Here is a 24836-nt window from a genome sequence, read left to right as displayed (position 1 = left end):
ACACACTTAAACATGTTATTTTTTCAGAATCAAAAGCTTTTTGATTTGGATGCTGGAAACTGAATAGTTCTGAACTGTATATACAGTATGTTTTTTCCTATACACACTGTACATACCTATGGTAAAGTTTAATTTATCAATTAAGAACAGTAGGAGATTAACAGCAGTAACTAATAACATAGAACAGTTATAAAATGGACTCATCACAGTTTCACGGATAGAAGATTCATTCTTGCCTAAAATTGTAGCACTCTGAGCACATGGGTTTTTCCTTTCCTTCTTGAGAACTTTCACCTTTTCCTTAAATGAAGCACTTTATGACTTCTCTTTGGCATATCCCAATTGCTGGCATCACTCCTCTTGCACTTTGGGGCCATTATTATGTAAAATACATGTTACTTGAACACAAGCGCTACGATACCACCACAGTAGATCTGACAGCCAAGACGGCTACTGAGCGACTAACAAGTGGGTAGCACATAGAGTGTGGAGGCACGAAATAAAGGGATGATTCCTATCACAGGCTGGAAACAATGAGACAGCTCAAAATGTTATGACACTACCAGAATGGATCACAATTTTAAGCTTACGAACTGTTTATTTCTGGAATTTTCCATTTACTATTTTTGGACCTCGGTTGACCACAGGTAACAAACTACAGAAAGCAAAACCATGAATAAAGGAGGACACTACTGTATTTTGTGATAAGATTAAAGTGTCTTTTCATTGCCCTTACTTTCTAGCAGTGTGTTGCAGGCAACAGTAGCAGTGAGAGCAGTCCTGCCACTACCGGTGCACTGTCCATGGGGTCACCTCCCAGGGAGAATCCATCCCATCCTACTGCCAGCACACTGTCCATGGGATCGCCTCCCAGCGGGACTCCATCCCATCCTACTGCCAGCGTTCTGTCCACGGGGTCACCTCCCTGCGAATCTCTGTCCGGAACTGGTTCTGCAGCATCAGGTAGTGGATCAGGACAACTAATGCTTCAAACTCCATTGCCAGGCATTCACTATGTGATAAGCTCTCACTGTGTACCCCAGGCACTGATGTGGAAGTACAGGGTTTTTTTTTTTTCCTTTTTTCTTGTCAGGTATATTGGGGTATATTTATGCACAATAAAATTCACCAATTTTAGGGGTACAAACAAGAATTCTGACAGATGTGTACCTTCGTGTAAGCACTACCACAATCACCATATAGAACATTCCTGTCACCCCAAAAAGTTCTGTGACCCTCACCAGTCCATCTCTGCCCTGACCCTTGGTCTCCTGGCAGCCACTAACGGTTTGCTGTCACTTTAGTTTTGCTTTTCCTATGATTTACGTATAGAATCAGACAGCATGCCATCTTTCGTATTAGGATTCTTTCAGTTAGCATGATGCTGTTGAGACGCACCCTTAATAGCAGTTATAGCTTAGATCTGTAATCCATTTTGAGTTAATTTTTGTGTATGGTATGAGGAAGGGTCAATATACTTTCTTTACATTGGGATATCTAATTGTTCCTGCCCTGTTTGTTCAAAGGATTAATCTTTCCCCCATTAAATTGCCATGATGACTTCATTGAAAATAACTTGACCATATATGTGTGGGTCTATTTCTGGACTCTTCTGTTCCACTGATCTGTATGGCTAGCTTTAGGCCAGTACCACAACTTTGAGTAATGTGACTTTCAAGTAAGTCTTGAAGTCTGGTGAAGTAAATCCTTCAACTTAATTCTTCTTTTCAAAATGATTTTGAATATTCTAGGTCCTTTGTCCATAAAAATTATAGATTCCATTTCTCAGTTTCTACAAAAAAGTCTTCTGGTGTTTTGATTGAAATTGTGTTGAATCTATAGATGATCAATTTGTGAATAATTATCTTCCTAATGATATTGAGTATTTTGATCCACAAGTACAACAATTTCTCTATGTAGATCTTTAATTCTTAGCCGTGTTTTATAGTTTTCAGCCTACACCTCTTACACATGTTTTGCTAAATTTATCTCTAAGGATTTTGTAATTGTTGATGCTACTGTAAATGGCATTTAAAATTTTCAATTTGCAGTTGTTTGTTGTTAGCATGTAGAAATGTAATCAAATTGTGTGTTTTTAACTCGTATTCTGCAGTCTTGCTAAACTCATTTATTAGTTTTAGTAGCTCTTTTGTAGATTCTGCAAGACTTTTCTACAGTCTTTATTATCTGCAAATATAATCTTCTTTTTTTCCATCTATATGTCTTTATTTATTTGTCTTGCCTCGTTGAACTGGCTAGGACTCACAGTGAAGTGTTAATAGAAATAGGAAAATAGACACTTCCCTGGTTCACAGTCTTAAGGGGAAAGCACTCAGTGTTTCACCATTAAGTATGATGTTAAACATAAGTTTTCCTTGAATGCCCTTATCAGATTGAGGAAGTTCCCTTCTGTTGCTGCTAGTCTGCTCAGTTGCCTTTTCTGCATCTGTTGAGATAATCATGTGGTTTTCTTCCCTTATTCTATTAATATGGTGAATTACATCAGTTTTCTGATAGTAAATTAACCTTGCATTTGGTCATGCTCTTTTATCCTTCTTTGTGTATTGTTGGATTATCTTCCTAATGTTTTGTTACACATTATTGCATCTCTGTGCAGAATATTGGTCCGTTCGCTTTCTTTACTTGTAATGTCTTTGTCTGGTTTTGGTATCAGAGTAATTCTAGCTTCAAAAAATGAGCTAGGAACTATTATTTGCTACTGTGTTTTCTGGAAGAGTTTGTGCTGAACTGGTATTATTTCTTCTTTGTATGTTTGGTGGAATTTACCTGTGAATCTTTCTGGGCCTGGAGTTTTCTTGATGAGAAGGATTTTAACAACAAATTGAAATTCTTTAATAGATATGGGTCTAATCAGGTTATCAGTTTCTTAGTGATCTTTGGTAATTTGTATCTTTTAAGAAATGTATCTGTTTTATCTAATTTGTTGAATGTATTGGCATAAAGTTTTAAATATTCCCTTTTCCTTGTAATGTCTGTAGGTTTTATAGTAATGTTCCCCTCTTATTGCTGGTATTAATATTTTTCCTGTTCAATCTGACTGTATGTTTATCAATTTTAATAACTTTTCAAAGAACTTTTGATCTCATTGGGGTTTTTTTGCGTATTGTTTTTTTGCTTTTTTATTTTATTGATTTATGCTCTTTTTTTTTTTTTTTCCTGAGACGGAGTCTTCTACTGTCGCCCAGGCTGGAGTGCAGTGGCATGATCTCGGCTCACTGCAACCTCCACCTCCTGGGATCAAGCGATTCTCCTGCCTTAGCCTCCAGAGTAGCTGGGATTACAGGCGCCTGCCACCACACCCGGCTGATTTTTTGTATTTTTAGTAGAGACAGGGTTTCACCATGTTGGCCAGGCTGGTCTTGAACTCCTGATCTCATGATTCGCCCACCTTGGCCTTCCAAAGTGCTGGGATTACAGGCATGAGCCACTGCGTCCAGCCTATGCTCTAATTTTTATTACTTCTTTTCTCTTTACTTTGGATTTTTATTTGTTTTTTTCTTATTTCTTAAGGTAGACGCTTGTTAGATCTTTGAATTGAGATTTTTTTCCCCCCAATATAAACATTTAATGCTATTGAGTGCTCTAACCATTGCATCCCTCAAATTTTGGTATGTTGTATTTTTATTTTCATGCAGCTTCAATTTTTTTTTTGAACCAAGACCTTTTGAACCAAGGTCTCACTCTGTTGCCCAGGCTGGAGTGCAGTGGCATGATCCCAGCTCACTGCACCCTCAAACTCCTGGGCTTAACAATCCTGTGGCCTCAGCTTCCTGAGTAGCTGAAACTGCAGGCATATGCCACTGTGCCTGGCCAGTCTAAAATATTTCTAATTTCACTTGTATTTTCTTATTTGATCTTTCAGTTATTTAGAAAGGCTTAATTTCCTAATATTTGGAGATTTTTTTTAGATATTTTTATTTTATTTCTAATTTAAATGCAGTCAGAGAACTTTGTTTTGTATTTTTTAAATTTACCAAGACATTGTGTAATAATCTGGAATTTGGTCCATCTTGATAAATGTTTCATGTGCATTTGAAAAGAATATGCTTTCTGCTGTTGTTGAGTCATGTGTTCTATAAATGTAAATTAGATCAAGTTGGTTGATAATGTTGATCCAACTTTCTCTGTTATGATTTTCTATCCGTTTTATAAGTTGTTATGATATAGCTCTTACATGTCCAGCTATAAATGTGAATTTCTCTATTTTTTCTTATAGTGCAGTGAGTTTTTGCTTTATTTATTTTGAAGCTCTTTTATTAGGTGCATATGCACTTAAGGTTATTATATCCGCTGATGAATTGCTCTCTTTATCCTGAAATATGTCTTGCTTTGAAGTCTGCTTTGTCTGGTATCAGTGTATCCAGTCCAGCTTTATTTTGATTAGCGTTTACATGGTAATTTTTTTCCATCTTTTTACTTTTAACTAATCTGTGTCTTTATATTTAAAGTAAGTCTTGTAACCACCATATAGTTGGGTATTTTTATTCATGTGACAATCTCAGCCTTTTCACTGCAATGCTTGCTTAGACTATTTACCTTTAATGTGAATGTTGATATGGTTAGGTTTAAGTTAAATCTTTCATCTTGCTGCTAATTTTCTGTTTGTCTCATCTGCCCTTTCTTTTTTTCCTCCTACCCTCCTCCTTTTGGGTTAATTGTGTATTGGCTTCTCAAGCATACCTTTTTTTTTTTTTTTTTTTAAGTTTTTGCTCTAGGAGTTACTTTTTTTTTAATTTTTATTTTATCTTATTTTTTTCTTTGAGACTCTGTTGCCCAGGCTGGAGTGCAGTGGTGCCATCTCGGCTCACTGCACCCTCCACCTCCCGTGTTCAAGCAATTCTTCTGCCTCAGCCTCCCAAGTAGCCAGTACTACAGGCATGCGCCACCACGTCTGGCTAATTTTTTTGTATTTTTAGTAGAGATGGGGTTTCACCATGTTGGCCAAGCTAGTCTGAAACTCCTGACCTCAGGCGATCTGCCCGCCTCGGCCTCCCAAAGTGCTGGCATTACAGGTGTGAGCCACCGCGCCCAGCCGGCTTTAGGTTTTACGGTGCACATCTTTTACTTACCACAGTTTACCTTCAAATATTATACCTATTCTATCACTTTATATATTAGAACCTTAAGACAGAGTACTTCCATGTCCTCCTTGTCTTTTGTGCTATTTTTGTCATACATTTTAACGTGTAAAAAAAACCCACAATAACACTGTTACTATTTTTGCTTTAATCAGTAAAAACCTCTTAAAGTTGTTTTCTGTGGGTGTTTTGTTGTTGTTGTTTTGACACAAGGTCTCACTCTGTTACCCAGGCTAGAGTGCACTGATGCAATCATAGCTCACTGTAGCCTCAAACTCCTGGGCTCAAGCAATCCTCCAACCTCAGCCTCCTGAGTAGCTGGGACTACCAGCATGTACCACCACACTCAGCTAATTTTTTATTTTTATGGAAATGGAACCTCACTATGTTGCCCAGGCTGGTTTCAAACTCCTGGCCTCAAGCAATCCTCTCATCTTGGCCTCCCAGAGTGCCAGGATTACAGGCGTGAGCCACCATGCCCAACCTAAAGATATTTTTTAATGAAGAAAATGTTTTTATTACTTTTTTATTTACATACTTTTTTAAAAAATTTAAATTGGTATTTTTAATTCTTTCAAAGTCAGTGAGAAGGATCTAGAAGGGTCACATGCAAGATAGGAAAGGAATGATCCATAAGGCTTCATAGCAGCCATAAAGGGATGGTCCTTGGGATGAACAGTTTCTCTGTTGTGAGAGGAGGAAGGTGAGGAGGGGTACATATATCATTAATTGTGTATGTTTGGTATCATAAAGATGATTAATTTGCTTTCTGATGGCTTTTTTCCTTATAAAATAGGTGAGATTGAGGGAGGAAATAGAGAGGTTGAAAATAGTCATTGCTGGGGGTAGGTTAGTGCATGACCAGAGAACTGTAGCATTTTAATGGTTCATTTGAGGTTGGTGATGATGAGTTTTTTATTGTAGAAACACTGTACCCTGTTGTATGTGACTTTCTCTACGTATTTGGCTACTTGGGTTTAGGTAAGAACAAAGTCAATAATTATCTTTATCGGAGTTGGCATTTTGACAGTTATGAAAAGTCAGAGGGAAAAATAAGTCTAAGATATTGCAAGGTATGTTGCTGAATGATGAACTGAGGACTCCAGGCTGAATAATGAAGGAAATACTAAGACACTGTTAACACATTTATAGTTGAAATAATTGAACAAGCCAATGAGAAAGTGAAGCTGAGATGTTAATGATTTTGGAGATGGAACAGTTATGGGTGATGATAAAGGGCAATGTATGTAACCTTGAGAGTGATAGCTCGTTAGGAATGGAAAAAGAGATCTCAGGAAGACCAAAGAACCAGGAAGCTGTTCACAGGGAGGAGGAACTTTCCCGGAAATAATGGTTGGGCTGGCTGAGGAGGAGGACTGTCCAAGGCAAGAGTCTTTGAAGAATGAGAGCCAGTTTGGCAGATCAGTCAGACAGGTCTTTTCTAATTATTTGTTGTTGATTTTTGACAGGAAGCAGCGACAGCAGTATATACTTTACTAGTAGTGTTTATTCTAAAATCTCCCAAAATGGGCAGCAATCTCAGGATGTACAGAAAAAAGAAACATTTCCTAATGTCGCTGAAGAGTCCATCTGGAGAATGATACGGCAGACACCTGAGTGTGTTCTCATGACATATCAGGTACCTGAGAGGTAAGAAAGCACTTTAGAAGACCCACTTTTTTTATTTTTGTGGTTTCTTTTTTTCTTTTTTGAGACGGAGTCTCGCTCTGTCACCCAGGCTGGAGTGCAGTTTAGCAATCTCGGCTCACTGCAACCTCCACCTCCTGGGTTCAAGCGATTCTTCTGCCTCAGCCTCCCTAGTAGCTGGGATTACAGGTGTGCACCACCACACCTGGCTAATTTTTGTATTTTTAGCAGAGATGGAGTTGGTTGGTTGGTTGGTTCGTTTGTGACAGAGTCTCACCCTGGAGGCTGGAGTGCCATGGTGCCATCTCGGCTCACTACAACCTCTGCCTCCCAGGTTCAAGATTCTCCTGCCTCAGCCTCCCAAGTAGTTGGGATTACAGGTATGCACCACCACACCCAGCTAGTTTTTTGTATTTTTAGTAGAGATGGGATTTCCTCATGTTGGCCAGGTTGATCTTGAACTCCTGGCCTCAGGTGATCTGCCCACCTGGGCCTCCCAAAGTGCTGGGATTATAGGTGTGAGCCACTGCGCCTGGTTTCTTAATGTGTTTTTAAAGACGAAATAATTATTGAATGTTTTATAAATTCTCTTTAAGAAATGTATTTTCAAATTTATTCATTTGAAGTCAAGTGATGAATGATTTCTTAAAATAAGGGTGGCAGAGATAGTGTCACCTATATTCAGATCCATACTAAACAGATCTTACACATCATGAGACAAGGAAACAAAGTCAGTGCTTTCCAAGATGGCACACAAGTACAAGAACTTTTTGTTTTAGACTCTTGATTTTTTTTGCCTCATTCTAAAATAAAAGAGCTAAGGGAAATCTCTTTCTTCCATACACCTCATTAAAACATCATATAGATATTTTCCACCAAGAAAAAAGCCTTTACCAACTTGACAAGGAAATGATCTAGTTTTTTTTTTTTTAATGTATGCCTCATGTATTAGAAAATGTAAAGTGTATTACCAGCCAAAAAAGAAGTGCTGTTCTTACATGACATGAAAAGAACCCTGTGTCTTATTCAGGACTATTAAGATTCTGTTTGTTTTCAGGGTTAAAGAAGTTGTACTAAAAGAAGACCTAGAAAAGTTAGAAAGTATGAGGCAACAGCAGCCCCAGTTTTCTCATGGGCAAAAGGAGGAGCTGGCCACGGTGTATAATTGGATTCAAAGCCAGACTGTCCCTCAAGAAATCAACATTCAAGTAAGCACAATAATAATGGCTGTCATATACTCATGTATTTTGGCCAGGTAGTGGTTTTAATATAGGTCATGCTCTTGCATGATCCCATTGAAAACGTTAATCCACACAGTTTACCTCTGCGGTAGGTGTTGTTATTCCCTCTTTACCAATAAGCAAGAAGTAGGGTATACACATGTTAAATAATTAATACAAGGCCATGCAGTTCATTGGATTTTGAACACAGGTCTTTTTGCCTCCAGGTGGTTTTTTCTTCTACCAGTTGGAATGTTAGGGGACAATAAAGAGTAGAAACACCTGCTTTGATGTGTGATTGACTGCATTTGATAGGTGATTTGTTACGTATTTCAGATACGTCTGCATGTTTGAAAAGAGTTAAAAAAAAAAAAAAAAAAAGATGTAAGATTCACACCTGAGGGTAGTATTCATACCAAGCAGAAACTTTAAGTGTCTTTTTGCTGTTATGAGGTCTTCTCAATGAGATTTTTTGTGAATAGCCTGAACAGTAAAGCTTTGATTTACCAGTGGTCCCAACCAGTGTTGGTGGCAGCTGTGGTAATGGTAGTGATGGTTGTACTAGTAATGAGATCTTTATTCCCACATGTATCAAGATGTGGGAGGCTGAAGAGTCAAGTTAAAAACAAAAGCAAGTAGGCCTAGTCCAGTGGCTCACGTCTATAATCCCAGCACTTCGGGAGGCCAAGGTGAGAGGATCAGCAGTTGGAGACCACACTAGGCAACATAGCCAAATGCGTCTCTAATAAAAATCAAAAAAATTAGCCAGGTGTGGTGGTGTGCACTTATAGTCCGAACTACTCAGGAGGTTGAGGCAGGAAGATTGTCTGAGCCTGGGAAACTGAAGCTACAGTGAGCTATGATCTCACCACTGCATTCCAGCCAGTCTCAAAAAAGACAAATAATTTGTGTGTGTGTGTGTGTGTGTGTGTGTGTGTGTGTGTAAAAATACTTTAAAAAAAGAGAGTAAACTTAGGTGTTTTAAAAAAAATATTAAGGCTTATGAAGTAAGCAAGACAATGAAATCCTACTACCCCCGTTTTTAAAAATTAACACTTTTAATTGTGGTATAATACACGTAACATGAAATTTACCTTCTGAACTGTTTTTAAGTATATAATTCAAGAATATTAAATATCTTCACATTATGCAACCATCACCACCATCCATCTCCAGAACTTTTTTCATTTTGCAAAACTGAAACTCTATACCCATTAAACAATAATTTCCCTGTTCCTCCTTCTCCCAACCCTTTGCAACCACTGGTCTTCTTTCTCTTTTCTCTTTTTTCTTTTTTCTTTTTTGAGACACAGTCTTGCTCTCTTGCCCAGGCTGGAGTGCAGTGGCGTGATCTTGGCTCACTGCAACCTCTGCCTCCCAGGTTCAAGCCATTCTCCTGCCTCAGCCTCCAGAGTAGCTGGGATTGCAGGCGCACACCACCACGCCCATCTAATTTTTGTAGAGATCACCGTGTTGGCCAGGCTGGTCTCAAACTCCTGACCTCAAGTGATCTACCTGCCTCAGCCTCCCAAAGTGCTGGGATTACAGGCGAGAGCCATATGAATTTGACTACTATGCACACCTCATATGAGTGAAATCATACATTATTTGTCTTGGTGTGACTGACTTATAGACACACCATACTCTCTTGGTTATTATTTGCATGTAACTTTTTACATCCTTTCACTTTCAACCTGTTTGTGTCTACATCTGAAGTGAGTAGACAGCATATATCTGAATAGTGCTTTTCAAAATCTGTTCAGTCAATCTCTGTCTTTTGTTTGGAGAATTTAGCCCATTTACATTTAAAGTAATTACGGGTAAAGAAGGACTTACTTGTGTCATTTTGCTATTTGTTTTCTATGTGCCTTAAAGACTTTTTTCCCTCATTTCCTGCATTACTGTCATATTTTGTGTTTAGTTCATTTTTTGAAGTGAAATATAGTGCCCTGCTCATTTCCTGTTGTGTATATTGTGTAACTATTTTCGTTGTGATAACCATGGGGATTACATTTAGCATTCTAACATATCACTCCAATTTGAATTTATACCAGCTTAACTTTGATAACCTCCTACAAAAACTCAGCTTCTGTAGAGCTCCATCTCCATCTTCTTTCAATTACTGAAGTTATAAAATTAGGTTTTTATACATTGTGTTTCCAAAGACATAATTATTTTTATGCATTAATCTATTAAATTATATAGAAAGCAAAATATGGGATTACAAATCAAAGCTAAAATAATACTGGATTTTATAGACTACTAGTTTTCTTTGAATGTATTAGTTTCTTCAATCATGTGGAAAACAAAAAGTGGAATTACACATCATTGTTTCAATCATAATACTTTGCTGAGATCTTTATTTCTTCATACAGCTTCAGGGTATTGTCTGTGTGCTTTCATTTCAACCCTGCAAGACTTCTGATAGCATTCCTTGGATGGTAGGTCTAGTGGTATCAAACTCCCTGGCTTTTGTTCATCTGGGAATGTCTTCACTTCTCCCTTACTTTTGGCCAGGCAAAGGATTTCTTAGTTGACAGTTTTTTTCTTTAAGTACTTTGAATACATTGGGACACTGCCCTCTGAACTCCACAGTTTCTGGTGAGATACCGATACCTGCTGATAATCTTACTGAGAATCTCCTGCATGTGTGAGTTGCCTCTCTCTTGCCTTTTTTTTTTTTTTTTTTTTGAGACGGAGTCTCGCTCTGTCTCCCAGGCTGGAGTGCAGTAGCACAGTCTCCACTCACTGCAAGCTCTGCCGCCTCCTGTTTAACGCCATTCTCCTGCCTCAGCCTCCCTAGAAACTGGGACTACAGGCACCCGCCACCACGCCCGGCTAATTTGTTTGTATTTTCAGTAGAGACGGGGTTTCACCATGTTCGCCAGGATGGTCTCGATCTCCTGACCTCGTGATCCGCCAGCGTTGACCTCCCAAAGTGCTGGGATTACAGGCATGAACCACCACGCCCAGCCTCCCTTGCTGCTTTTAAGATTATCTTTGTCTTTGACTTCATGGTATTTAATTACAGTGTGGATCTCTGAGTTCTGAGTACATCCTGGTTGGAGTTCATTTACCCTCTTGGATGTTTACATTCATGTTTTTCATCAAACCTGGGGAGTTTTCAGCCATTATTTTTTTGAATAATCTTTCTGCCTCTTTCTCTTTTTCTTCCTCTGGGGCCCCCGTAGTGCTTATGTTGGTCCACTTGATGGTTTCCCACATGTCCTCCAGGTCTGTTGACTTTTCTTCAGTCTTTTTTCTTTCTGTTCATCGGACTTGACAGTTTCTATTGTCCGGTCTTCATACATGTATTCTTTCTTCTCTCTGCTCAGATCTGCTTTTGAATCCCTCTAGTGAATTTTTCATTTCAGTTTTGTACTTTTTATTTACGGAATTTCTTTCTGGTTCTTTTTAGGTTTTCTGGCTTCTTTTTAGGTTTTCTATCTCTTCATTGATATTTACATTGTTTGTACATTGTTTTCTTGATTTTCTCCATGCTTTTCTTTAATTCTTTCATCATCTTTTTCTTTTTTCTTTTTCTTTCTTTTTTCTTTTTTAGACAAGGTCTCACTCTGTCACCCAGGCTAGAGTGCAGTGACATGATCATGGCTCACTGCAGCCTCAGTCTCCTGGGCTCAAGCAATCCTCCCACCTCAGCCTCCCAAGTAGCTAGCACACACCACCCATGCCCAGCTAATTTTTAAATTTTTGTAGAGATGGGATTTTGCCACGTTGCCCAACCTGGAGCTCTTGAGCTCAAGCAGTCCACCTGCCTCAGCCACCCGAGGTGCTGCGAATATAGGTATAAGCCACCACACCCAGCTTTTTCTTTTTCTTTTTCTTTTTTTTTTTTTTAAGACAGTCTCACTTTGTCACCCAGGCTGGAGTGCAGTGGCATGATCATGGCTCACTGCAGTGTCTACCTCCTGGTCTCAAGTGATCCTCTCGAGTAGTTGGGACTACAAGTGTGTACCACCATGGCTAACTAATTTTTTTTTTGTAGAGCTGGGACCTCAGTATGTTGCCCAGGCTGGTCTTGAACTCTTGGGCTCAAGCCATCCACCTGCCTCAGCCTTCCAAAGTGCTGGGATTACGGACGTGAGCCACTGTGCCCTACTAGTTCTTTGATCATCTTTCAGTGGTTTTAAAATCTTTGTCTCGCAATTCTTTTATCTGATCTTTCTCAGAGACTTTTCCTTTTGGTTTATGTTTTGCCTTTGAATGGGCTATACTGGGGGTGTCCAATCTTTTGGCTTCCCTGGGCCACATTGTAAGAAGAATTGTCTTGGGCCACACATAAAGTATACTAACACTAACAGTAGTTGATGAGCTAAAAAATAACAAGAAATCACCAAAAAAAACTCATAATGTTTTAAGAAAGTTTACAAATTTGTGTTGGGCCACATTCAAAGCCATCCTAGGCCACGTGTGGCCCATGGGCAGCAGGGGGTTGGACAAGCTGGGACTGTACTTTGGCATTTCTTTGTATGCCTTAATGATTTTTTTTTTTTTTGGTTGAAAACTAGACATTTGAATCTAATAACGTAGTAATTCTGGAAACCAGATTCTCCCCTTTCCCAGGGTTTATTCTTATTTTCTGATTGTTGGAAGACAGGGTCCTTATTGCCCACTCTGACTCCCACAAGCTGTGTGCAAGGTGCTCCAGGAATACATGCCTTGCCCAGGGTCAGGGATGGGTAGTTGCTACTGTGCTTCAAGCTGAAATTGACCACAGGCAACCACGGCTTACCCTCTAAGCATTTCCCAGAAAGTTGCGGGCCTTCAGATAGACTCAAGTTCCAAATAGTTGCCTTGGACTGATTTTGTCAGTCGAGTTGTCTAGGTGAGGAGAGACAGTCCTAGTCTTCTACTCTGCCATCTTCTCAGAATAATCTCCCCATCTCCATTTTCAAAGAAAAGAATGAGTGTCTGTCATGTAAGAATGGCTGGGTAGGGTCTTACCAAAAAGCGGGAGCTGAGCTGGTTATTGTAAGTGTCTTTGTTTTTTTCAGTGTTGTTCTGGTTGTAAATAGACAGGTATATGAAAAATGAGGCCCACGGCAATTTAAACAAAAGCACAGTCCATGCGCCACTTAGTAATGGGGATGTTTTGTGCAAGCATCCTAGAGTGTACTCACACAAACCTCGGTGGAGTAGCTTGCTACAATCACTCCTAGGCTCTATGGGACAGCCTTTTGATCCTAGGCTACAAACCTGTAGAGCTGTTACTGTCCTGAATGCTGTAGGCGGTTGTAACACAGTGGTACTTATGTATCTAAACATAGAAAAGATACCATAAAAAAACGTGGTAGGATAATCTTACAAGACCACCATCATATATGCAGTCTGTTGTTGACTGAAACGTCATGTGGCACATGACTGTATTTAAACAATTTGTTATTTGCCTTTTAATAATAAAGAATGAGACCAGGCACGGTGGCTACTACCTGTAATCCCAGCACTTTGGGAGGCCAAGGCTGGTGGATCACGAGATCAGGGGTTCAAGACCAGCCTGGCCAACATAGTGAAACCCCATCTCTACTAGAAAACAAAAATTAGCTGGGTGTAGTGGCGGGCACTTGTAGTCCCAGCTACTTGGGAGGCTGAGGCAGGAGAATCGCTTGAACCTGGGAGGTGGAGGTTGCAGTGAGCCAAGATCGCACCACTGCACTCCATCTAGCCTGGGCGACACAGCAAGACTCTGTCTCAAAAAAAAAATAAAAATAGTTGTAATAAAGAATGAACTATAATGAGTATTTTCAGACTTGAATAAGTTGGGAAGTTAGAAACGTGTGACCAGCTTTTTACTGTTTTAAAACTCTTCAGGTGACATTGACATCAAGTAACTCGCCTGCTTTTGTTCTTTTTTGGAGGCCTGCGTCACTTGCGAAAACGAAGATTCAGCTGATGGTGCGGCCACATCCTGCGGTCAGGCTCTGGCAGAAGACAGCAGCTGAGTGACTGTGAGGATGAGCCTTCATACCCTTTCTAAGACACGTTACACATACAGACCTTTTTAAGTCCTGGACCATGAAGTTATCATTGAATGTTAAGATTTTTTCTTCTTGATTTTTTAATACACATAATCTTTTTGAAGCAGACATTGTATACAAAATCTTACTTCTCTTTGTTCCTGATACATTAAAATGGCCAGTTAGGCTCTTTTTGTAGTTGAATTGTCTGCTAAAGAGATTGGATGGCCTCTAAAGAGGTATGTGTATCTTTATTTCAGATGTCACCCAGAGTAAATTATAATTAGAAGTAGAGCTAGAATGAGCCCCAAACCTTAGCCTAATTTATTTTGTTCTGTTACGTAAGTTGTTTTCCCCTTAGAGTGTTTGAAGAAATCCCACCTACAGATTGTGTACTTTTCATAATGGTTTCCATGAATGCAGTACATTCATTTAGGCTTCATTCAACCTGGCGTTCCCCTCCATAATTAAGATAAAACATTCCAGTTTTCTCACAACACATTAGCACATATTGTCTATTAGCATATCTGGGATAACTAGGTTTTGGGGGTTGAGTTTTGGCCTTCATCCTTGTAGATCCCTTTCCTATTGATTTCCCACCTTCCAGTGAAATTCTGAAAGCCTTATCTTAAAAATCGATCCGCTTACCATGGGCCAATTCTTGTGAGAGTTTCCATTAGCATTTGCATGTATAATGTTGAAAGAGCTTCTTACTCAACCAGTGCTGTTGCCCTTTTCGGTGTTTTTGTTTTTAAAATAATGATTGTGAAAAGTTTTACAAGTAATGTAAAAGCTAGTATCATTCTTATATATTTTTGTGTTTAAATGTTCATTCTTACCAAAACTAACTGTTAACTCTTTCTTTCCAATCAATTTACACAAAAGAGGTCACTCTAGCCCTACCACAGGTCTGATTGGCACTGCCTTTTGTTTGCCCTTGAACAGGGGTAAGTGTCGTGGGGACTGCAAAGGAGAAAACATCCAGGCAGCCCAGTTGTCCTCGCCCACGGGGCCCTGCAGGCCCAATCAGTCACTGCCTTCTGTGGCGTTTGTAGTAGAGAATCACCTCCTGATATCACTAATATGAGTAGGGATTTCAGAAGTCTACAGTGAATTCTACAGAATTCACAGTGTCTTTTAAGAAGTGAGTGTGATTGTTTACTTGGTAAATCAACTCACTCTCTGGTGCTCTTTAGAGAAGTCCCTGCTTCCTTCTTAAACTTGGAAGGACACATGAAATTCACACCCCTGCAGATCAGAAAAACCAAATAGAAGAAAGTGAAGGTTATAGTAACCTTTTGTCTTTATATAACTTGCAACAAACTAACTTATTTTTTTCTTCCTTTTTTGTTTTTGGTTTTTGGTTTTTTTATGGTTTTTTTAAGGAAAATACTTCTTTCTCCTTTGAAGTTTTACAGGTTTTTGTAAATGCATCCTGATAATGATTAGGAAAATTGACCTTTTTATCCATGATGAGCATCCCGGTAGCTCAGATTTCCTTTCGAAGTAGTGGTTTTCTGGATGGTAATTCCATCTTAAGATGTCAGCGCTATTTTCAAATGCTGCCTTTGACAGTTCTTGGAATTTTCTAATATTAAGCAGTTCCATGCAAATATTCCTGTTTTATAAATAGCTCTTATAGTCTGCTCCACCTTGATAGTTAAGTGATTTCTGAAGCCTTTGTGTGTTGTTCAGGTTTTGTGATATTTTTGCTTGATAAAGAATCAAATTTGAAACAATTAACCAGCCAGTAGATTGTCTGTCAGTGACCTTCTGTAGTAATACAGTTTTTGCTAATGTAAATAAAAATGGTATCTGTAGCTCTCAGGATCATTGTGCATTTATATATGCTAAGCCTTATGTTCTCTAATAGAAGCCTTTCTTTTCCATTGTTTCTGGATATTTGTATTATCCAAATGTGCTTATTTCTTTGCCTTAGTACACATTTTATGGAGTACATGTTGTACTAGGTTTGATTTGAAACTGGTGTTTGTGGCAGAACTGTCAGGGCATGAGGAGCGCTCCTCCTGTGGGTGGACACGTTCACGCACTCACAGGTTGCACCTGCTGCTGGTGGTGAGCAGGGGGCTCAGCAGCTTGACCGCCGCCCCCCGAGGGGGCTCTCCCCAGCTTAAACTTTGTTGTTCAGATTTGTTAACTTTTTATATTAATGACTATTGAAAATAGTAATAAAAATGTATATTATAGGCTTCAATGTTTACATGAATGTTACCCAAAAAGCTGTGTTTTCTTTGGTCAGAGGTCACGATTTATGAAAAACAAGATGCTGTGTGAATGGAAATAATTTGCAATTGAGTGAAACTTCATTATAATTCACAGTGTAAATTTAATCCAAACTGAAATTTTGTTTCAACTGAATTTATAATTAACTCTGAATTTGTTTGTAATCATTAATATTTCAATTGGGTATCTTTTTAAGTAAAAACAACAAATAAACTCTGTGCATGTAAAACGTGAGAAATTGTCCGGCCCTACGTCAACAGATCTTTGAATGTGTTTTCTGTATCATTTAGAACTGTTTCTTATGATCTATTGAGGGACCCTCATATTAGTTAACCTTGCTTTCTCAGCCACATTCTGTGTTTGCCTTAGCCAGTGGGTCTGAGCACCTACTGTGTGGAGGATGAAGGTGCAGGCACTTTGAAATGTATTGGCTTATTTAGCCCATTTACACCTAGTGTTCCATTATTGGAACACTAAACTTGTGGGAGTTATTTATATGCTACTGCTCAGGGTCATCACCAAGGTCTGATTTTTCATTAAAAAAAAAAAAAAATTTGCAACCTCTGGCATAAATGGGTTAATCCTCCCTTCAATGTACATATTTTTAATACTTACTCTAATGCCAAATTTATAAAATTTGGTTATCAAAATTTCTCAGATTTTGTAGGGTGAACCTGTGTACAAGATCTGACTGTGTAACTGGTGGCAACAAAATCTAGAAGCCAACAGAGCTTTTTAAAGCTTACACCTTTCAGACCATTTGCACCTTTCTTTTCTGTAACAAAAATCATAATGAGCAGGAAGAAAAATGGCTCAGTATACTTTGCGTGTATACTACTCTGACAGGTGCTGGTCTAAGTGCTTGGCATGAATTATTTAATCCTCACAACTGCCCTGTGAAATAAGCATTGTTATTGTCCTCATTTTACAGAGAAATAAACTAAGGCAGGGGGAGTCAAGAACTGGGTCAGAGACTCATAGCTGGTGTGCACTGGGAGTAGGAATCTGACCCTAGAAACCTGATGGCAGAGCCCCAGTCTATATGAATCATCACCTGATATCACTAATATGAGTAGGGATTTCAGAATTCAACAGTGGAATTCCGCTTTTAAGTTCTCTCTGATACAGAACAGTTTTATGGTGTCAACTTTCTGTGCCAGGGAACTAGTACTGATTTAATTTCAACACTGAGAGACATGCCACAGTATTATCATAGCTATCCCCAATGTTAGCATGTTTCTGAGCTTGTGCATTCATTGCAGTTTAAAACATCTCTCCCTTAGATTTGTTATTCGTGTGTGTGGTTTTTTTTGTTTGTTTGTTTTTTAGAGTCTCGCTCTGTCGCCAGGTTGGAGGGCAGTGGTGCGATCTCGGCTCACTGCAAGCTCCGCCTCCCAGATTCACGCCATTCTCCTGCCTCAGCCTCCAGAGTAGCTGGGACTACAGGGCACGTGCCACCACAACCGGCTAATTTTTTTTGTATTTTTAGTAGAGACGGGGTTTCACCGTGTCAGCCAGGATGGTCTCAATCTCCTGACCTTGTGATCCGCCTGCCTCGGCCTCCCAAAGTGCTGGGATTACAGGCGTGAGCTACCACGCCCGGCCAAGTTCTTGATGTCTTTAGGGTAAACTCTGAGACCGGTACTCTCTAGGAGACTTGTGATGGTCAGTGACAAGATTGACACAGTTGCGTGTTGCTGTTTGGTTGATGCAGACCCCTCTGGAATGTGGTGGGATGTCAGAGCTCAATGAGAGAAACGAGTTTCTCATAAACGTCCAAGCCTCCCCTAAACCTGGTTCTGTGTGAGACCCACACAGAACTCTCAGGAGTTCACACTGTATCTTCTATACATATATAAACCACATTTATACAGATGTATTCACGGAATAGAAGTCGGTACTTACACAGTTTTTAAAAATTTGTAAGCCAGGCTCTTTCTTCCACAATCTTAAATCTTGCCTCAGCTTTCTTCTCTCTGTAAGAGACATCAAGGTGCTTTTCCCAGTGTGAGAAACTGTGATCCTTGAGCTCACAGAAACTGAGATTATACAAGTTTCAATGTTAAAAGATTAAAATCGTCAAGTGTTAGGACTTTGGTCAGCCGAGAGAAAGGATCTCAGCGCATGAGCTTCCCCCACGAACTTCAGAAACCAACGAGCATCAGACGCTTCCGCCCTTCATCTCAGACACCCGTAACTTTGAGATTTTTCCACGCTAAGATACTGGTTTCTTTTTATTTTATTTTGTTTTATTTTTATTTATTTTATTTTGTTTATTGTATTTTTTATGTTCTAGACAGTCTTCCTCTGTTGCCCAGGCTGGAGTGCAGTGGTGCGATCTCCGCTCACTGCAAGCTCCGCCCCAAAGGTTCAAGCGATTCTCGTGCCTCAGCCTCCTGAGTTGGGACTACAGGCACCCGCCACCATGCCCAGCTAATTTTTGTACCTTTGGTAGAGACAGGGTTTCATCATGTTGCCCAGGATGATCTCAAACTCCTGGTCTCAAGTGATCCACCCACTTCAGCTTCCCAAAGGGCTAGGATTACAGGCTTGAGCTACTGTGCCTGGCCATGATTTATTTTTTAAGTAATATGTTGTCTTTTTTAAGGGTCAAGAGGCCATCATAGCTAAGATAATATAGTTTATTTAAATGATTTGTCATTAAACAAGTTTAACTTTCGTGACTTTTTCTTAATGTTTGCTTCTGTTCATTCATTAGCTTTGCTTCTGAATTTTCAAAGAATTCTCTAAGAGCAAATGGAAGAAAAGAATAATTACAAATTTTCAGGACACGTTTATAGGGAAAATAACCACTCATGATATGTGCAAAACATAGAAGATTTATTTTCCAGGTAATAATGAACAGGGTGTAGTTTGCCTAGTTTTTCTCCACACTGTTTTCAAATCAAGCATTGTATTATTTTTTGTGTTTTAAGATGGGTGTTTCTGAGCTGACTAATAGATGCTCATTTCACTTCAGACACAGTATTTCCAGAAGCAATCAGGAGTCTCACGTTTCTTATATGGTTTCCTGATTCTGGCCAAAAGATGACTCAGTAAAATGTCAGGATCTTGTCCAGAGAAATCCTGAAACTGAAACAATCCAAACAAAAAAACAGATAAGTTACCAATGAATGAAGAGTCCTATAAGAAAAAGGAATCTTGAGTCAAGACATTGGACTTCTTAAAAGTATTTGTGTTTTTCCCTGGATTATAATTGTAACAAGAGTGTCCCAGGCCCAGTGGGGCTCCTGTGCCCACCTCCCCACCTCTAATGAGTGTCCTTCCAGTCTGTTCAGCTCAGTGATTGTCCTGAATTTTCCTAAACCCTCATTGACTGACTTCTATTTAAATCATGTCAGTTGCTAGGCGGGTGGCTCACGCCTGTAATCCTAGCACTTGAGGAGGCTGAGGCGGGCAGATCACTTGAGCCCAGGAGTTTGAGACCAGCCTGGGAAACATGGTGAAACGCCATCTCTACAAAAATTAGCTGAGTATGGTAGCAGGCTCGTGTAGTCCCAGCTACTCTCGGGAGGCTGAGGCATTAGAAGTGCTTGAACCTGGGAGGTGGATGTTGCAGTGAGCCGAGATCACGCCACTGCACTCCAGCCTGGGTAACAGAGTGAGACCCTCTCTCAAAAAATAAATAAAAAGTAACATATTCTATGCATTTATTGTCTTCTGTGTATTGTATGTATTGTGTGTATTATATTGTGTTGTGTTGTGTTTTTTTTTTTTTTTTTTTTTTTTTTTTTTTTTTTTTTTTTTTGAGACGGAGTCTCGCTCTGTTCCCTGGGCTGGAGTGAAGTGGTGCAGTCTTTCACTGCAACCTCCACCTCCCGGGTTCAAGTGATCCTCCTGCACCAGCCTCCTGAGTAGCTGGGATTACAGGTGCACGCCACCACACCCGGCTAAGTTTTTTATTTTTTGTAGAGACAGGGTTTCGCTATGTTGCCCAGGCTGGTCTTAAACTCCTGGTCTCAAGCGATCCGCCTACCTCGGTCTCCCACAGTGCTGGGATGACAGACTCGTGAGCCACCACGCCCAGCCTCCTGCACATGGTTCATGTCAATGTCTGGAGCATGGCCTTCTTCCACTAGGTGTTACCTTGCAGTGCCCGTGATTCCCATGCCTGTGAATCACCTGGGGATCTTGTTAAGATGCAGATTTTGCTTCCACAGGTCCTAGGTGGGCCTAAAATTCTGCATCCCTCACTCGCTTCCAGGCGCTCCCAGTGCTGCTGGCAGTGGGCCGCATGTTAGATAGCGAATGAGAGCACAAGTGGATGCCAGGCTTGAGAGCAGGGACCTCACCTATTTTTTTCATTCTTTCACAACTTACTTGATTTACCCAAAACAGGCACTGGGTAGGTTCCTGTTGCATTCGGATCTTATATCAATCACAATTCGGAAAAATTAATGCTTTGAAATAATGCTGGCCTATTATTATTATTATTTTGATATGAAGTCTCACTCTTATCCTCCAGGCTGGAATGTGATGGCACTATCTCGGCTCACTGCAACCTCTGCTTCCCAGGTTCAAGCGATTCTCCTGCCTCAGCCTCCCAAGTAGCTGGGATTACAGGCGCCACCAAGCCCAGCTAATTTCTGTATTTTTAGTAGAGACGGGGTTTCACCATGTTGGCCAGGCTAGTCTCGAACTTCTGACCTCAGGTGGTCCGCCCGCCTCAGCTTCCCAAAGTGCTAGGATCACAGGCGTGAGCCACCGCGCCTGGCCATGCTGGCCAGTTATTTTAAGGTGTGGTTTCCACCAAGAACACTTCTCTAGTTCATGAATTCAGAGTCCTGTAAAATCAGTACAGAATGTTCGCCTTTTTAAACCTAAGTCATGAATAGAGTCACTTACCTTTCTCAAATTTCCTCTTGGGTTAAAAATGTTGGTACTCGAGTCTGAAAAACAGTTTTGAAGCCAGTTCGTCAGCTCTGTTTCTCTTGTATGCTTGTTTTAAAATATACAAAATAATATTACTAAATTGTGTCTAGTTTCTGGTCTTTTTCCACATTGCAGCAACCTTTTCTTGAATGCAGACAGGCACTCCTGTTCTTATCCGGAGTTCACAAAAGTCATTGCATTGTCCTCAGTAACTTAACAGTGCAGTGGCTTATCAAACATACAACAAATGGACTGTATTAAACAATGCCTACTAAAAGGCTCAATTTTTTTTTTTTTTTTTTTTTTTGAGACAGATTACAGGCGTGAGCCACTGCGCCCAGCAAAAGGCTCAATTTTGTTTCCAGAACTTCTTAAGCATTTGTGTCCATGCTTGGAGGAATGTGGCCATAGGGGAATAAGCTGACATTTGATTAATGACTTTCTGTGTGACTCAAGGAGCATTTTACTTGCCTTGAGTCACTGACTCTTCACAAGTTACCTTCTGAGGTGGAAACTTAATCATTCCTGATTATAGATTAAGAAACTGGAGTACAGAAAGATTAAGGTTTCAGTAAGTGGGAAACTAGGATTTTAAATTGCACTCACTGGAAACTGGAATAATTACCACCAACCCCTACCCCCCAAAAATAAAAGTCCACACAGAAAGACAAAATGCTGAGGTACCAAAGAGCACGGTGCATGCAAGGAGCTGCTGGGGAAAAGAAGGTTGCACAGGCCGGGAGGGGAGAGTATCGGTAATTACTTATTTTATATAGTTCATCTTTATATTCCAAAATAGGGCTCTACCTCTTCTAGATGAGGACAGACGGTAAGTTCAGTAGCAATTAAATCAGACATGCTATAAACATGAGAAGCATTTACCTGCTTTCCTGAGACTATCCCCTCTTTCTGCACCCAGCAGCATCTCTGGCAGTATCTGCAGAAGAGAAGCTCTTTCTAGCTCCTCCGAGGTTAACGGCGCATCTTCATGAGGTGCTACAGAGTAAAAACAGACTTAACAATTCAGTTCATCCAGGTGGTTATGTCTGTTCCTCATGTCTTTGGAGAGTACCGGAGACAGGGAGATGAACACTAGAAAAACGTCTAACGCTAAGTTCACGACGTGTCATCAGTGGTGTTCTAAAAGAGGCGGAAATGCTACCAGCCCATGTGCCAGCCGGCAGAACGGGAAGCCGGGAGACGTGGATCTGACGCCCGCATGATGCGCCAAGCCCCTCGATTGCCTTGAGTAAGAGCTGAGGGCTGAGCCACAGCCTCAATCAAAACCATTTTGGTTCAAAACGTCTGACTCTCTCTCATTTCTGCTTAACTACTGCTGCCTACTGCCTTTTTGCTTTTAGATATTTGGGCGGTGAAATTGGAGAGGAAAAAGAAGATTGTTTACGACCTTCCTGTAAAGCCAGTAGGATGGTATCACCTCTTCTCTTACTGAACTTCAGGATTTCAATACAATTATTATACTTAGAATCGGCTTCAAACTCATCAGTAAGGAACTTGATTGTGGCGTTTCCTATGTGAAATGTGGTCGACCAGATGGCATATAGAATGCATGGTAAGTGTGCTTAAGGTATGTGGAAAGGGCACTCCGGAGTGTGCTGAACGAAGTGCGTGTGAGGCGTGGTAAATGCAGACCTGCTGCTGTGTTGCGATTCGAGGCTGTGGGAGTCAGGGTGGGAGGCCATGTGTGGCACCGGCATGCCGCAGGCTTACAAATAGCTGCAACCTTGATTGGAGGACAGTGAGCAGATCATCATAAAGGCATCTGAGCACATTCACAGCACTTCTGAAGACTGTTAATAAAAATCTATAAAATTTGATCATCTATAAATGCTGACAGGAAAGCTCATTTCTGGAGAAATCAATGAGAACAAATTCTGAGATAAGCTGCCACTTGTTTCGAATTTGTGTGAGATGCTACACTCATTTCAGCTAAGTTTCTTAAATTATTTGTAAAGTTTTTAAGATGACAGTAGTAACTGAGTATTTCCTTTTTTTATTTCATCTTGAGATGTGTGCTGTTTCTTTGTAAAGAGAGATTCAGTAAAGTTAATGCCTGTGTTTAACTGTTAAGAGGACAGTCAGTGATCATCTCAGTGACTCGGGAAGTTGGTTGACAGTGCCTGATGACAGTGCTTGACGATCATCAGAAAGCTGCTCGGGATGAACTTTTAGAGACTAGAAACTATAAAATCCTTGGCTTAGAAGAGGATTTTTTTTTTTTTCTTTATTTAAAAAAAGCCTAGAAGTACTCAAGATTAAAGATAAGATTAAATCTAGTTAAGTTTTTGATGGAACCTAATCCCCAAGCATTAGCCTTCTCATTTCTTAAACTAAATGGAAAGATAATGGCAAAATGAGAACTTACCTGACTGATATGTATTTCTTTAACTCAACTTAGACTTAAACTGAATTAACATAAATCAAAAGGAAATGATCAATACACTCGGAAGGCTGTGAACTCCCTAGCTCCCCAGTTTGTCATTTAAAAACATTTTAGTAAACATTTTTGTTTCATAGAACACATATCAGATTTTTTAAACATAAGGTGAAACAAATAAACCCGTTATTAATCTATAATTAGAACAACCAGTGCTACATTCAACCAGTTTGTTTAAAGTAAAAACTAAATGATGTTTTAAATTTCGTGCAATTTTTAAAATTGGAAAAAAATATATATCGCCCAAAACAAGAGTTTCAACTACAGAGGTAACATGAAACAAGCAATTCTCCTCTTCTCCTTTTACATTGTAGAGAGAGAGAAAAAAAAAACCTGTATCCATTACTACATCTAAAATGTGCTGTAAGGATCCTTTAATATTCTTTTCAAAGCTGGGACTATTGATAGAACAAGACTCAAGACTCCTTTGAACAGGAATCCCATTCTTATCTCTAATATTGAATTTAAGACTGGTAAAGGCTCTTTCAAGACTAACATAAGGGAAAAAAAAATCTTACCTGAGAGTTGAAGGGATACTTCCCCGGAGTCAAGGAGAGGAAGAGAGAAGAGAGGATTTAAGAATCCTATGAAAAGCAAACAGCAGGAGGCCAGCTTATACATGATTGCTACGAGACGGACGTCTTCCTTCTTGGCTTCTGTTTTAGAGAGCTTTCAACTCGCTCCTTCTCATTCTGCTCACTGATTATATATATGATCCTATGACCTCACATCATCCTCTCCAAAAAAAAAATAAAATGAGTTTATTGGCTACAGAGGCTAAAAGGCAATCACTTTGCATTGATGTCATTTTTCAAGGTAACAAGTCATAGACAATAAATTAACTGTCTTGTTGCCTAGTGTACAAAGTAGGTATTATATGAAGAACAGTGAGTTTATAAATCTGGCAAAAGAGCTAACTTACAACAATAAATCATGAATTAAAGAAAGGATTGGATATGAGTTGAAGTGGCCAAAGCAAAGAGACGTGGATTTATGAGTCCGAGCAGAAGTGACGCAGAGCATAAGATGAAATACGTTGGGATCCATTTTTTAATCTTTCATGGGTGAGTAGATGAGTTGTCATGGTGTGTTTGGGGCTGCCATCCCTGAAGAATGACAGTCTGTGGATTAAAACTTAAAACCAGCTATTTCCTTTAAAACAGTGAAAAGTTAAAATACATAGCAAACATTGCTCAAGGCTCAAGACAATTGTGTACGTACACATGGCCTCATGTGAAGCCGCGAGCACTTGAGTCTTCAGAGAAAGGAAATAACTTCATAAAGTTGGTGATGATTCAGC

The 24836-nt window shown here is 39.8% G+C and overlaps 2 protein-coding genes across 14 annotated transcripts in view; one reads left to right on the top strand and one right to left on the bottom strand.

Moving 5' to 3' along the window:
• LOC105479326 (period circadian regulator 3) overlaps positions 1–19935 on the top strand; it is a 64254-nt gene extending 44319 nt beyond the window's left edge. For 4 of the 12 annotated variants that reach the window (XM_011737278.2, XM_024792207.2, XM_024792208.2 and 1 more), the window contains exons 19-22: positions 744–963; positions 6569–6749; positions 7804–7954; positions 13796–19935. In XM_011737278.2, the coding sequence (XP_011735580.2) occupies positions 744–963; positions 6569–6749; positions 7804–7954; positions 13796–13930 (687 nt within the window). In that variant the 3' untranslated portion in view covers positions 13931–19935. Of the gene's footprint in view, positions 1–743; positions 964–6568; positions 6750–7803; positions 7955–13795 lie in introns of those variants that run through there. The other 8 variants (XM_011737318.3, XM_011737315.3, XM_011737313.3 and 5 more) reach the window with 6 other exon arrangements.
• LOC105479316 (urotensin 2) lies at positions 19120–24583 on the bottom strand. 2 transcript variants are annotated; one of them, XM_011737272.2, is made up of 5 exons: positions 24459–24583; positions 22389–22393; positions 21961–22092; positions 21052–21095; positions 19120–19278 (listed from the first exon to the last, which is right to left on the bottom strand). In XM_011737272.2, the coding sequence occupies exons 1-5, from the start codon at positions 24581–24583 to the stop codon at positions 19162–19164; spliced, it is 423 nt and encodes a 140-aa protein (XP_011735574.2). In that variant the 3' UTR covers positions 19120–19161. The 2 variants fall into 2 exon arrangements, with proteins under 2 accessions (XP_011735574.2, XP_011735572.2); XM_011737270.2 differs by lacking the exons at positions 22389–22393; positions 24459–24583 and adding an exon at positions 24055–24219 and having other exon boundaries at positions 21961–22074.
• Between the last annotated feature and the right edge of the window lie 253 nt (positions 24584–24836).

The sequence above is a fragment of the Macaca nemestrina genome, chromosome 1 (assembly GCF_043159975.1).
Source record: "Macaca nemestrina isolate mMacNem1 chromosome 1, mMacNem.hap1, whole genome shotgun sequence".
Lineage (NCBI taxonomy): Eukaryota > Metazoa > Chordata > Mammalia > Primates > Cercopithecidae > Macaca > Macaca nemestrina.
The sequence above is the reverse complement of the archived record's forward strand: the minus strand, read 5'-3'. Positions and strand labels throughout refer to the sequence as shown.